Genomic DNA, 14706 nt, shown 5'->3' with positions numbered 1-14706 from the left:
TCCAGTATTATCGACAATAAAGTCATAAAATAAAAATACACTTTACATAAATCTACAGAACAGGTAGGTCTAAATCTGGATTAGTCCACTTAAATCCAGGTAACTCCATACTGTGTGGCGTAGAAGGCTGGAGCCAGTGGTTTACCTTTCAGTTAATGGGCCGTAGCTCTTTGAAGCTCACAGTTTGTCTGCTTCACAAACCTTATCTGATTACTGGACTGGTACAACAGGGCCTGAGTTCCTGGCTGCAAACCTCAGGCTACTAGATCTGATTACTCTTCCTGTTGGGGACCCAGTACAGGCAGCCAAAACCATCTTTGTTTGGTTTCTCTGTGGGGGAAATGCTGGCAGCTGCAAACCTCTTGATGCAGCACTCATTGTTCTGGCTGTGCTCTCAGGACAGATTAAAGTATAAAAGTTGTCTGTCCTTTGCTTGCTCTTAGGGGAAATATTATTTCAACCTCAGAGATGGCTGCTCTGAGAACCACAAATCCCAAGGCTTTGTCTAAAAAGACTATTTCCTTTTTAGAACAAGTCTTATCTTGTTATTATAGAGCAGTAAATACCATAGCAGAATGCATACAAATATGCAACATCATCTGAGGCTAGGATTATAATGATATCATGCAGAATTATAAACATCAATATCAGTTATTGTCCCTGGCAGTACTGTCGACAGTGAACCACTTTTTTCCTCCTCTTGTATTTTGTTAGATAACATAATCATCCGGCAGTTACGTCCGCATAGATTTATTTTGTTCAAAGCATTCACTGCTCAGTTCTACATCATTCCCCCCTTCACTTAGCTTTACACTGCGAGAGGAGAAACAACTACGTGTTGTTTTGTAGGTATGCAGGGTTTCATTGTCATGGAAACCACAACTCTGCCCATGGCCATCAGCATTCACTTAATTTATTCATTATTTGGTCACAGTTGCTTTCAAAAGCGCAAGGTGTATACTGCTCAAAAGTGGCTTGTTCCCATTAGTAATCACAGCAATAATGTATTTGCTCAAGTGTGAGAATGTATGCATATTGTAAGTTATAACGTCCTCTTTATATTGCTTTCAGCTTGTTGCTGCTTTTTCTCTAATGGACTATGACTGACTCCCTGCTGTTCAAATCCAGAAATAGTCTCTATTTGATTGCAGGTCTTACAGCACTCACTAAACCAGATACTGTATACTGTATGCAACAGAGGTCCAGGTCCTTAAGCAACCATTTCACAGCCGCCTGACATAGTGGAAAACAGCCTCTGAAAGGGTTGAATAGAATAATAGTGGGTGAGTTTGGCTGCAGTGGAATCCCAGCTCTTAGGAACACTAATTACACTCAGGCAGGCCTGGGCTGGCACATGGAGCTCTACATCCCCCAGACCTCCTGCCAGGCCTCCTGTCTGCCCCTCAGACCCATCACTTTCAAAGTCATCCCCACCAACAGGCTCCTCCACAACAAAACCAGCAAATTGAAGTCTGCCTTCAGGTCACTTTTTTGTCTTACAGATGTAGAAATCCTCCCAACACATAATTTCAGGAAGTTAGAAAGTGTTGTTTAAGGGTTCTAATTACAGTGTGGAGTATCTGCTGGTGTTTTGATGGAAACATTCTTTCAATTTCTCCTGTAATCAGAGGTAAACCTACAGAGTATTCTAGCTATTACAGATTTAACTCAGCAATTACAACAGACATTCACATATCCTGTTGTGAAACAGATAAAGTTGGTCCTCCTATGTGCTTTAAACACCGCCTTCATGCCATCCTCTGTTTTTTCCCCAGCTCCCATCTTCTACTTTGGCAACACAGACTACCACGTGGATGAGAGTGACGGCTACGTGGAGGTGCAGGTATGGAGGACGGGGACAGATCTTTCCAAAGGAGGAACCGTGACAGTGCGCTCCAGAAAGACAGATCCCGTCTCCGCTGAGGGTACGTGTCTCTACGAGGTGCCTTTCCATGACAGCTTTAGCTAGTTAGTGCTTAGATAAATGTAAACTACAGATAAATGATAGACTTCAATCATCAACCTGTCACTCTTTGTTTTCCTGAGCTCAAGGGTTCATAGTGATGTTAAAGCTGGATATGTTGGTAGTTGAACTGGGGAAAGTAAACATTGTTTTAGATTAGAAGGAATGAAGGCGAGGCTTATTCTGTTTGGCCCTCACTTTCTAGGCATCCGTCGTACTTGTATGTGCTTTGGACCCAAGACCAGTCGCTATCTCCTCGAGCTTTCCCCACAGTCCCCATTATCTTCTGCCCCGAGGCAGTCTTTTCCCCGTGCACATATTCTTACCATCTCTGCTCTTGTCTGCTTCTTAACTGTTAACATAACTAGCAACTAATCATATGCAGCATGGTAGAAATGCATGCCAACAGTTATACATATATCTGGGTCATAAGTACATGAAAAAACCCTGCGGGCAAAGGGTGAGCGCTCAATACTCAGACTCTTCAAAGAATGGCAAATGAATAACCTGTTTGCGCTCAGGGAGATATCCAGTTTCAGTTATCCACCCTCTCTTTTAATCACGGAACAAATTCCGACTGTTCATGGCTTTTGACCACGTGATAGAAGGCGTTATTTTGTCAGAATGCAGGATATTTCCTTTCATCTTGCTCGCTGCCTGACACTTGCAAATGAATTATGGAGTAACATGAGAACTGCTGTAGAATAAGATAAAATGCAGAGTCCATTTGTGTTGTATCCACTATATCCCATAAGCACTACAGTATGTTATCGGAAACATTCCTGACCTATTTTGTGTTGTGGAGCAGCTGGTGTGGATTACGTTGGGATCAGCCGGAATCTGGACTTTGCACCAGGGGTCACCATGCAGACGTTCCGTGTGACCGTCCTGGATGACCTGGGCCAGCCGGTGCTGGAGGGGCCCGAGAAGTTTGAATTGGTACTCCGAATGCCCATGAACGGGATCCTGGGGGAGCCAAGCAAGACTACCATACTCATCAATGACTCAGTCTCAGACTGTGAGTAAACAGCTTGGTTGGTTTGTAAGTGATTCAAGACAATAATGCTGCATTTCCGATGGTAATTTATGGATTGAATTATGTTCTTCTAGTGCCAAAGGTGCAGTTCCATGATGCTGTGTATGTGTGCAATGAGAACTCAGGGCAGATCTCAGCTACTGTATACCGTAGTGGAGATATCAGCTACAAGTCCACAGTGCGCTGTTACAGCAGACAGGGGACAGCCCAGGTCATGATGGACTTCAATGAGAGGCCCAACACAGATGATTCCATAATCACCTTTTTACCAGGTGGTGTAAACAAACATAATACACCCCATTTGCATAATTTATGTTTAACAAGACACATTTAGACATTAAATATATTTTGCACTTTTCTTTTATCAGGAGAGATTGAAAAGACTTGTGTACTGGTGCTAGTTGATGATACAGAACATGAGGAGGAAGAAGAGCTACGTCTTGTGCTGGGAAGCCCCAAGAGTGAATCTCCATTTGGAGCATCTATTGGAAGTCAGAATGAAACGCTCATCAAGATAAAAGACGATGGAGACAGTAAGGATGCTTGCTTTTGTTGTATTTAAAAAAGTTATTTTTAAATGCCACCAGGTGCAGAATATTTATATGATCATAACATTAAACTCTGGTACCCTAAAGGGGCCAGAGTTTAATGTGCCACCCAGTTTTCAGCTATCCCAATGTCATACTTATTTTTTTAATAAATGTTTGGTCAGTGTTGCTATTTTTCCAGATATACAACAGTACCTTTTTATTAATCTCAAGGCAACAAATTCAGAAAGTGACATACACAGGGGCTTTCATATGTGGTAGGCTGAAATGTAAGAGTTACTAGCATTTTGAAACTATGCTTTCTCAGAGGCGATTATTAGGTTTGGAGAGACCAAATTCAGTGTGAATGAGCCAAAGGAAAGTGGCCAAGTGTCTGTGGTGAGGATCCCAGTGCTGCGTGTAGGAGACCACTCCAAGGTGTCTGTTGTCCGAGTTCACACCAAGGATGGATCTGCCACCTCTGGGGAGGACTACCATCCCATCTCTGAGGGTAAATAATAAAGCTAGGCACTTATCGTAATAGTATGTTCTTTGTGAGTAAAGATTTGATCAACTATCTCCTCTTTTTGCAGAAATCGTGTTCAAACAGGGTATCACTGAGCAATATGTGGAGGTGGAGATTTTATATGATATTGTCAGAGAAATGAGGGAAGCATTCACTGTGCACCTGAAGCCTGATGAAAACATGGTGGCAGAGACAAAGGTGAACATTGAGCCAAATTAACATATAATTTAACTGCCAAGTGTGTAACTACCTTCTCCATTAACATCCTCTTGATTGCTCCTGCTTGTCAATCAACAGATGAGCAAAGCCATAATCTATATCGAGGAGACCAACAGCATGGCGGATGTCACCTTCCCCTCGGTGCCCAGAGTGGTTTCTCTGTTGCATTACGACGACATCGACAGGAGTAGGGACTCTTCACCTGTGGCCGGATACCCCGTCATTTGCGTGACTGTACGTCGAAAGTGATAGCCCAATAACTACTTGGGGGCATACATTTCAGTCATTTCAACTGCAAATTATTTATTTCACAAGACTTTATGTCACTCCAGCTGGCAGTAAATACTGTTAATGAGGTAGTATTTAGCAGATGTGCAGACGTTGCTCAATTATCAGCTACCCTGAAAGCTCATCAGGAGAATACAGAATGACTTTGGCTGCTGCAGTGATTTTTGGATACATTTTTACTCACAAGCCCAATGTATTCTTTCCATTTCCCAGGCCTGTAACCCCAAATTCCCAGACTACGACAAAACAGGCTCCATCTGTGTAAGCGAGAACATCAACAACACCCTGACTCATTATCGTTGGCTGGTCAGCGCCCCTACCGGGTCAGATGGCGTAACCAGCTCTATGAGGGAAGTTGACTTCGATACCTTCTTCACCTCGTCAAAGCTTATCACTCTGGATTCAGTCTATTTTCAGGCTGGTTCCAGGGTGCAGTGCGCTGCCAGGGGCGTGAACTCTAACGGGGATGAAGGTCTAGAGCTCAGTAGCCCCATAGTGTCCATCAGCATGGATGATGGTGAGTGCAATTTATTTTTCTAGCTTGAAATGTGTAGTCGATGGATATGGCTCAACGCGATAAGCAGTTGTTGGCTGCGTTTTCCCTCCTTGCTGTCCTTGCTCCGACAAAACATTGACACATAAAATAATTTGCTGAGTAGAAGTATTAGGGGAACAAAACGTTTGATGTTTGTTTGTGTATGCCGTGGTTGCAGGAATGTGCCAGCCGCGTGTTGCCGGCACAGTGGGGGCCGAGCCCTTCTCAGCCAAGCTGCGATACACTGGAATGGAAGAAACAGATCACCCAAATCTCATTAAACTGACTGTCACCATGCCCCACATTGATGGTAAGCACAGCAGATCAAATAATTTTTATCAGTGAAATTATAAAAAGACAGGTTGTTGGTTTGAAACCACTCTTGAGCTGGGAGGCTCTATTTGTCACTCATCAATCAATATATTACTGTTACTTTCCCTAAGTTGTAAATCTTACATTCCAATGCTTCCACTTCCTGACTTCTTCATGTGTGTCCTGCCTCAGGTATGTTGCCTGTAGTTTCCACCCGAGCCCTGTCTAACTTTGAGCTGACACTGAGCCCCGACGGTACCCGCGTTGGAAACCACCGCTGCTCCAATTTGTTGGACTACACTGAGGTCAAGACTCGCTACGGCTTCCTTAGTGAAGCCACTAAAAATCCAGAAGTGATCGGCGAGACGTCCTCCTACCAATACAGCCCTTCCCTCAGGGGATCCAGTACACTACGATTCTACAGAAACCTCAACCTGGAGGCTTGTCTGTGGGAGTTCACCAGCTACTACGACATGTCTGAGCTACTCAGCGACTGTGGAGGCACCATTGGGACTGATGGACAGGTAAGCAGCCCTACCTTTGAGCTTTAGCTCACCTCTAACCCTTTTTTGTCACCTCAAGACATGAGGAGCAAGGAGGCAGTTAAATAAAGCATCAGACTACCTTGAGGATAGGAATGTAAACAGTTACTGGTCCATTCTAGTCTTGCCAATTTTCATTTCAAAATCCTCCCAGATTTTCAGTGCTAATTAATCATTTACAGGCTTATTAAAACCCTGCTTGCCCACTTGGTTTTCCTTAAGTGATCCTAAAGTAAATACAAGCCTGTAGAGAAGTCATCCATTAGTGTCCAGGGACCTGTGTTAACCTCTGTAGTAATGACTAACCTGACAGTCTGCTCCACCCAGCTTCCACTTATTTGTCCTCTTAAAGTGGCAAGTCAATAACCAGCAGCCTCATACAAATCTGTATTCCTCGGTTTCGCTATGTGTACAATGTGTTTTTTTGTAGCATCAGTGAAATGCAGTGCTGGAAAGAGGACATCTTCAAGCCCTCTGTTCTGTCCGGCGCACATACATTCGGCCTTCAATATTTGCATTCACCCTGGAAACCCAGCGTTAGTTGACTTGCTGTTAATTAAGGGAGGGTGTTGATAAAGAAGGGCAGTAAGAGTGCAAGAGAACATCATGGTGAAAACCTCCAGTACACTCACTTCTGAGGATTATTAATTAAAGCACTACAGCAATGGCAAATAGGTCTTGGCTCTCAAGTTACTGTATATAAGATTGTATACATTTTTTAATAATAACTGCCAGTTTGTCATTTAACATGGCTTAAGGTAAATTGAATAACAAAAGGCATCACCCAGGTGTTAACAGACATTCCCAACAAGTGGAACTGTGTAGCCTATAGCCATGTGATGTAAATGAGAATGTGACAGTAATAAACGTGTCTTGACAAGAAGGCAGACAGTTGCCAGTTTAATAACATGTACCCTGAGGTTAAAAACTTAATGCAGAAAGTTTGCATTAAATGGTAAGCACAGCACCCAGGTCTTCATTGATTAGTGGCCAAATTAATCAGAGATAATCGAATAACATATAAAAGAAAAGCAGGTTTTGCAAATGAGGAGTAGTTTTGCAATCCTGAAGAACAAACAACCCAAGAAAAAAAAAAGAGTCTGTCCCCATTGTCTTTAAATATGTATGTATATTGTATACATTCAGCTCTTATACATCTCTTTATGGGAGTGTATTGTTGCTATGGTTACTGAACAGAGCAAAAGACTGTTTATAGAGATGCATACACAGGGACATCACAGGCTCACTTTCAGGATATGGGAGGCAGGATCATTGGGGAAAACAGGGTGCCTTTGTTTGTGGGTGCTCCTCTGACCTGAGTGCTCCTCTAAGTGGGCAGGCTGCCTGTGAGGGCCGGGGGCCAGTGTCATGTCACAGTGTAGGGCTTAGTGCCCAGCTTAACAGGACCAAAGGAATCTATTAAGGCCCAGCAGGATGTGTCAGGAGGCCAAATCATTTGCCTGAGCCCTCAGCGCCCAGAGGCGTAGGCACGTCTCCACATGAACACAGAGCCAGTGCAGGCAGGTACCGCTCACAGGTCAGAGGAAAGTGCAGATATTATTGTAGTGCGGTATTTTGCAATGTTAGTAGATTACTGCTGTACAATATGTTTTGGACACATTTTATTTGCAATTTGACATGAAAAGAAAGCTAAAAGATAAACATGTCAGTACTTAATTTGTAATGGATTAAGTCAATTACCACTTAGAGATTACATTCAATCTTACACATTTTAGAACAACAGCTGAATTTACTAATGCCTGATGTTAACATTATAGGAATGATATCCCAGGAAAGTTTCCCATCACATGTGTTGTCAAGTTTGAACAACAACACTTTCTTAAATCAGCCATAATGGTAGAATATATTGTTTGTTATCTTCAGAGGGATTGTATATGTACTTTATTCAGGGATGTTTAACACCTATTACCCCTAAGAAAAGGCTCAATTAATCTGTGAAGTATGATTTTAAGGCTTTGCTCTCACACAACATATTGGTTGTCCCTGCAGGTGTTGAATTTGGTCCAGTCCTATGTGACTTTACGAGTCCCGCTCTACGTCTCCTATGTCTTCCACTCCCCTGTTGGAGCAGGAGGATGGCAGCACTTTGACTTGCAGTCAGAGATGAAGCTCACATTTGTGTACGACACTGCCATCTTATGGAGGGATGGTATCGGTAGCCCACCAGAAGCTGAACTACAAGGTACAAGTAGTTTGCAATTTTAAATTAGGAAATATAAAAAAATATGTCATGTTCACTTTTAAATTAGTTAAGTTGCCAATTTAAATCTGTCTGTGATTGTCTTTGCAGGTGCCCTGTACCCAACCAGTATGCGTATAAATGGACAGGGACGACTAGTAGTCAACTTCCGCACTGAGGCTCGATTCAGAGGCCTGTTTGTTTTTGCACATCCAGGTAGAGTACGTCATTTAAAAAGGGGTTTAACTGCAGTGTTTAAAGTATTAATTAGATTGTGCTTTATAGCATGTCATATTCATTTTCAAAAAGTTAAAAGGCAACAGGTTTCTTGGTGTAGAATATTTTGTGTGTAAGGTACTGTAGGGTTTACTCAGCTTCTATATTCATGCTTCATCTGTGACCATTCATTTAAAGATAGAATGCATTTTTTGTCACATTCATCATTAGTTCCTGATGGTGCAGTAATTTACTTTGCAACTGAGCATGCCACATATGCTTTAACGGATGTATTTCTCTATCAGCTTCACCTCTAACCTCTATGGTCATGTGTCCGGACCACCCTGGTATAACCTATAACCTCAGTCTTGTGAGGAATGAGCCGACGTACAACCAGCCCATCCAGCAGTGGACATTTGTTTCTGATTTTGCTGTAAGTAGATATTTTGTTTCACCAGTTTGAATATTTTTACACCTGATTCTTACTAAACAAAGTTTTCCTTCTCAGGTGCGCGACTACTCTGGCACGTACACGTTGAAGCTTATCCCCTGCACATCTCCCCCAAACCTGGAGTATAACATCCCTCCTGTCTGCAACCCCAGAGAGGCCCTTACCTTCGACATGGACATCCGCTTCCAGCAGGTGACTCCTCCTCATCTAAAATTAGATTGGAAAAAACTGGATTTATTTATTGAATCGTGTGAGGGAATAGACATACAATTTGAGAGCTTCTGAGATACCAATACCTTGTTAAAAAGCAAATTGCCTTTTAAAACCCCTGAGATGTATGTTTTAACCACCCACCCCCCGACCTATTAACTTCAGAATAACATAGCAGTAGTTTTCACTTAAAGTTACACAAGATGTTTCCAACTCCATTACTCTAAACAAAATGCCCAAAATACAAAATGTCTTTCTTCAAAGTGATAAAACACAAATCAAGTAAAGCAATGGATTCTAAAAATAACCCAAAGGTATTTAACTTACTGGCCAATGTGTTGGGAATCAGTAAATCTGGCCTTAAAGCAAGAGTGAACTTGATTAATATAACATGTATATATCTCAGTCTAAACATATATTGTTTCAGCTACACAAAATAAAAACATGTTTTTATTAGGTGCAGTGGACTCTAAACTACTTGTTCAAATACTGAGCATTTAAAAGCCTTCCTATGAAACGTAGAGGGTTGGCTGACAGGAATAAATGAAATAAGGAGAATTGGTTAATAACAAAAAGACCTGACATCATGATTGAATTTATCAATTTATGCGTACTCCAATATTCATTGCTTCCTGTAAACCACATCTCTAGACTCCTATTAAGCCATTTATTTTCTTGCCTCTATCTGTTTTCCTGACACACTCCAACTAATTAAGTGCTCGTAAAACTGCAACTCTTCTCCGTTACGCATACAGGAACAGATCTCTAATCAACATCGTTATTTTTAATATATTCAGAGGCACATGGAGAGCCATGTGTCCAGCTACACATTATGATGCCAAAATCTAACCACCCAAACAAATAATTAATGCTCTCAGCCCAGATATACTAACAAATTGGCGTCAAAGTTTATCAAAGACCAAAGTCTTAAAAGATATTTTACTGCCTTACCAAAAAATGTAAAATGAAACAAAAACAAAAGTATCCCACTGACAATGATGGAAGAAAGAAGCGTTGCTTGGCTTTGTCTCTAACATGGCTTGTGTGTGTGCTTGTGCTTCTAGGTTAGCGACCCGGTGGCTGCTGAGTTCAGTCTGAACACACAGATGATCTTACTCTCAAAGCAGACGCTCTGGCTTTCCGACGGCTCCATGGGCTTTGGACAGGAGAGTGATACTGCTTTCTCCCAGGGTAAGGCATAACATGTAGTCATAACATATTTTTGATAGCTTATGGATTATAAAACACATAAACAAAAAGTAGTAAAAACGACTGAAAATGCATTATCAATCAATCAATCAAGGTTTATTTATATAGCCCAATATCACAAATGTTACATTTGTCCCAGTGGACTTCAAAGTTTGTACAGAATATCAGTATGACAATACGACACCCTCTGTCCTTAGACCCTCACATCGTACAAGAAAAAACTTCCAGAGAAAACCCACAGTTTAAAGGGGAAAATGGGAGAAACCTCAGGGAGAGCAACAGAGGAGGGATCCCTCTCCCAGGACGGACAGACGTGCAATAGATGCCGTGTGAAAATTACACTGCTCCTTGGACGTGTAGATCATTCTACAGATAAAACTAGAATCCCTGTGTAATGAATATTTCTGTTGATTTAGCAAAAAAAATCCCTATCTGACCAAACAGCATACATTTGAAGGAAAATGAGGCGTCCGTGAAGTGTCCTTTTGACCACTTTCATGTCTTTTCTACAAACAAGCTAATGGGCTGGATTTAATTTTTTCCAACAACATCTCGAATGTCTTTGAAAAATCCTTCAAGCCGCTGTCCAAGTTAGTGTAGAAAGCTCCTCTTGCCAAGAATGAGAGAGTCATTTTTGCTGGCGTTTGAATGTTATTCTCAAAGTAAAACTTGCTCCAGTACAACTTTTAATATACAGGCTTTTTTTAGTGATAACATTTAGTATTTATCTTTCCTTTAGGTGATACAATTTACGGTCGAGTGATGGTGGATCCAGTGCAGAACTTGGGCGACTCCTTTATTTGTAGCATAGAGAAAGTGTTCCTGTGTACTGGAGCTGATGGATATGTCCCTAAATACAACCCCGGCAACTTTGAGTTTGGCTGTCTGGCAGATGCTCCCTCTCTTCTCTATAGATTCAAGATAATTGTAAGTATAAACATTATATCTCATCATTTCACACAGTAGGGCAGCTCAATTAATCGTATTTTAATCGCAATTACGATTTTAGCTTGCAACGATTATGAAAACAACATAATCAACTGTTAAAAACATACTGTTTTTTTCAATAAATTGATGTTTTCAAAGTAAATGGATAATCTTTTTTAATAATCGTGATATCAATTATTGACCCAAATAATCGAGATTATGATTTTTGCCATAATCGAGAAGCCCTATCACACAGGCTTTGTGTCCATTTTAATCTAAATATTCTCTCCTGTTTCATCCTTCACCCCAGGACAAGGCCCAGCCAGAGACCCAGGCCCGCTCATTTGGTAATGTAGCTTTCAACACCTTCCTTGCGGTGGATGACCCCGGCGCTTTAGCTCTAGTGAGACAACCTGGGTCAGATGGTTTCAGGATAGATTCTTCAGCTCTCTTCCAGGTCAGTATGAATGTTAAGCACTACAAACACATTCAGCACACACACCCGCGTCCTTATTCTCAAATCCTTAATGCATCCTAGTTTGTGTTATGATTGTGCTGGAATTTACATTTTTGGCATCCTGCTGTGTAAAGAGCAAGTGAAAAGAGCAAGATAAAAAGTATGTATACTGTTCAAGGGTCATAGAAAGTAACCTAAAAACATGTTTGTTTTTCTCTGACTTTTCACTTTGTTTTCTCATCAAGGCAAGAGAGAAAAAGTCAATGACCTGACAATCTGCGTGGAAACCTTATTGCAATTCAGCAATCCAGTAGAAACTAAAAATATAAAACCAAACACAGCACAGATTGTAAAGGGAGCTAAGTAACGCTAAAGAGCTTATAGAAGCTTTAGATATTTATAACACAATGAGATGAGATGAGATTGAAACAAACATAAACAAATAAAAACATTACACACATACTGAGGACACTAATTATGGCTCAGGTGTTATATAACTTATATTTTGACAGTGATGGAAAGGGTATTATTTTAAAAGAATAGTTTTTTCCAATGGCTGAAAAAGTTGTGTTCTTTAACTCTATTCTACAGTAACTGCACAAGGCACACATTGAGTTTGAGATGGCATAATAAGTTGGCTAGATATAAACTAGTACGGAAAAAATGCCACAACAAACAAACATCACTGACAGCAACTGCATTTTTAACAGTGGTAAAAGTATATCATGGTGTTTTTCTTTTATTAGTTAAGGATAAAGAAAACAGCAGATTTTCTGAAAATCGAAAGTATATAATATTTTCTAACTATAACTGTTACTCTCTTCAGGTGTCTGCAGGGAGGGAATGGTTTATTCACACCATCTACACTGTCCGTTCTCGGAATAACGCTAACCGTGGCATAGGTAAGAGAAGCCTTGAGTACCATGTAATGAGCCAGCAAACAAGTCTACTTCCAAAGGGTCAACATCGAGCAAGAAGATCAGCCAACGAAGTGCCAGACGTAATAGAAGACATTGGTCAGAGTAACAACCGCGGCACCAACATCCTCCACATCGCGCTGGATCGCAGCAGCCAGCAGAGGACGAGCCCAGAGAGAGAGATCTTCACCAAAGGGATCATCCCGCGTGAACTCAACCAGAAGGACAACAGTGATGACGGACTAGTGTTGATCATTGGGGTCTTTGTGGGGCTGCTCCTCACGGTGCTCATCATTATCGTTGTGGTGCTACTGGTGCGGTCCAAGCGAGTGAAGAAAGATGTACCCAAGAAGTCCAGCAGCGCAGAGCCCATGATGACACAAGCCATCAGTGACAGCTCAGAGGTCTAACAGACTGATGATAGAGAGTTACCGTTAATATTTTTCTTTTGCAAGTGCCTCACATTTAGATAAAAGATTGAAGATTGTGTGTGAAGCAACACAAAATACAAGAGCTTTGATTCTATTCAAAAATCTACTTGAAATACTCCATCACTTCCACAACTGGGAAATTCTTGGAACACTCACTTAGAGACGGACTTTGTTAGCGGCTGTTTTAAGGTTCTAATGGTGTTTTCAGCACTCACTTATTGATTTGCTTTTTTATGCCACTTGATCCCAAAAAGGTGTTTTTACGTTTCCAAAGGTGCTACAGAAGATGCCTCTTAACTTGGATGGCAATTGGTGTTTTACTGAGCAGGTCACGAGACGGTGGATATAACAGATAATGCAGTTGTTAACAGCAGGCTTTGTATGTTTGATTTGCTGCATCGAGACACTGTCCACAGTCTGCTTACACTGGTTAAACCTGTCTGTTCTTATAGAGAATGATTTGTCCTTAGATTCAGTGCGTGCCTAAGAAATCACATCATTTTGAGGTTTTATGTTGTACGTTATGATTTGTCCTGTGTGATGATCAGTAAGACATCAAAGTGAAAAACAATGTTTCACATTTGTTTGTTGTGTTCATGATTTAGCATGCATTTCATTTTGTTTTGTTTTTATATTGTAAAAATAAGTCAAAATGCTGATTTGAATGGAGTTGTTGCAAATGTGTCTAATCTACTGTATTTCCATTAGTGTGTTTTTTACACTGTATCCCTTGAACAACAGTATTTATCAATGGCCACATTTTAACTCCCCTCTAATATTTAGTATTATCTTTAAAACGTATAATTGACACTTGGCATTAAATCAAAAAAGAAAAGTAAAACTGTTAGAGTCTGTAGTAATGATTTTACTTTCAAGACAGCTGGTCTGCAATGTACAGTGAACTATAATAGCGGTTCCAGATCCACTTTCTCCAACAGGAACCATTTTCACTCTAAACTATTACATTTTAAAATCAATTTACACAACAACACAATTAGTCAATATACTTACAGTAAAGGGAATTCATTGTTTTACCTTGACTCATCATCATACATTCAGAACTGCTGTCCTCCCCCCTATCAATCACTTTGAAATGTATCTATTTATTTTTGTGTGCTTGTCATTTAGTGCAGAAACAAATCATAATATCCTTACCTCTCCCTTTATGATTTAGTTTGAACCTATTATTCTCAAATTCTAATTGTAATGTAATTCAGATTTCAATGTACAATAAACATATACAGGTTATGTATACATTTTAGTTTCCCAGATGCAGGCACAGGATTGCCATAACACCTGATTACCTCATACTACTGTATATCCTTGATAGACTCTAATCACTACTCTATAAATGTCAAGTTTATTTGCAATTTTATTTTGAAATTGAATACAATTCTATGCAACCTGTGAAATCATACCTTCATGAAATGTTTACCCCAAGTATGATTCTTTTCAGTGCACATTTTACATTTGCTTGCGTATCTAGGTTTGACACTGTATCAATGTACTGCGGTTCTTTTATTCCACTCTAATGCTTTGAGTGCGTCCTGAGTTTTTGTATGCACATGTATGTATGTATATACTTATGTATTACCTATAAATATACCATTTGGATGTATTGGGAATGGTTACTGTTAAAACAAATGCATACTGTATGTGATGTAAGTATTTGTAACATAGACCAGAAGCACAGCATGGTCTGCAAATAAAGTAATTTTTCAAGAAGTTTTGTTTTTTGAT

The 14706-nt window shown here is 40.5% G+C and overlaps 1 protein-coding gene across 1 annotated transcript in view; it reads left to right on the top strand.

Annotated features, from left to right (window-relative positions):
• The window catches only part of frem2b (FRAS1 related extracellular matrix 2b), a 60229-nt gene extending 45538 nt beyond the window's left edge, over positions 1-14691 (top strand). Inside the window, exons 7-24 of the mRNA XM_079675632.1 lie at positions 1776-1925; positions 2772-2981; positions 3074-3271; positions 3368-3532; positions 3855-4037; positions 4120-4250; positions 4350-4505; positions 4773-5076; positions 5273-5404; positions 5599-5930; positions 7959-8151; positions 8260-8364; positions 8670-8797; positions 8873-9007; positions 10090-10216; positions 10974-11161; positions 11472-11618; positions 12445-14691. Coding sequence (XP_079531758.1) covers positions 1776-1925; positions 2772-2981; positions 3074-3271; positions 3368-3532; positions 3855-4037; positions 4120-4250; positions 4350-4505; positions 4773-5076; positions 5273-5404; positions 5599-5930; positions 7959-8151; positions 8260-8364; positions 8670-8797; positions 8873-9007; positions 10090-10216; positions 10974-11161; positions 11472-11618; positions 12445-12945 — 3485 coding nt within the window. The 3' untranslated portion in view covers positions 12946-14691. The remainder of the gene's footprint in view (positions 1-1775; positions 1926-2771; positions 2982-3073; positions 3272-3367; positions 3533-3854; positions 4038-4119; positions 4251-4349; positions 4506-4772; positions 5077-5272; positions 5405-5598; positions 5931-7958; positions 8152-8259; positions 8365-8669; positions 8798-8872; positions 9008-10089; positions 10217-10973; positions 11162-11471; positions 11619-12444) is intronic.
• Positions 14692-14706: the final 15 nt, after the last annotated feature.

The sequence above is a fragment of the Notothenia rossii genome, assembly GCF_949606895.1.
Source record: "Notothenia rossii genome assembly, chromosome: 4".
Classification (NCBI taxonomy): Eukaryota; Metazoa; Chordata; class Actinopteri; order Perciformes; family Nototheniidae; genus Notothenia; species Notothenia rossii.
This window is presented reverse-complemented; position numbering and strand designations above follow the sequence as displayed.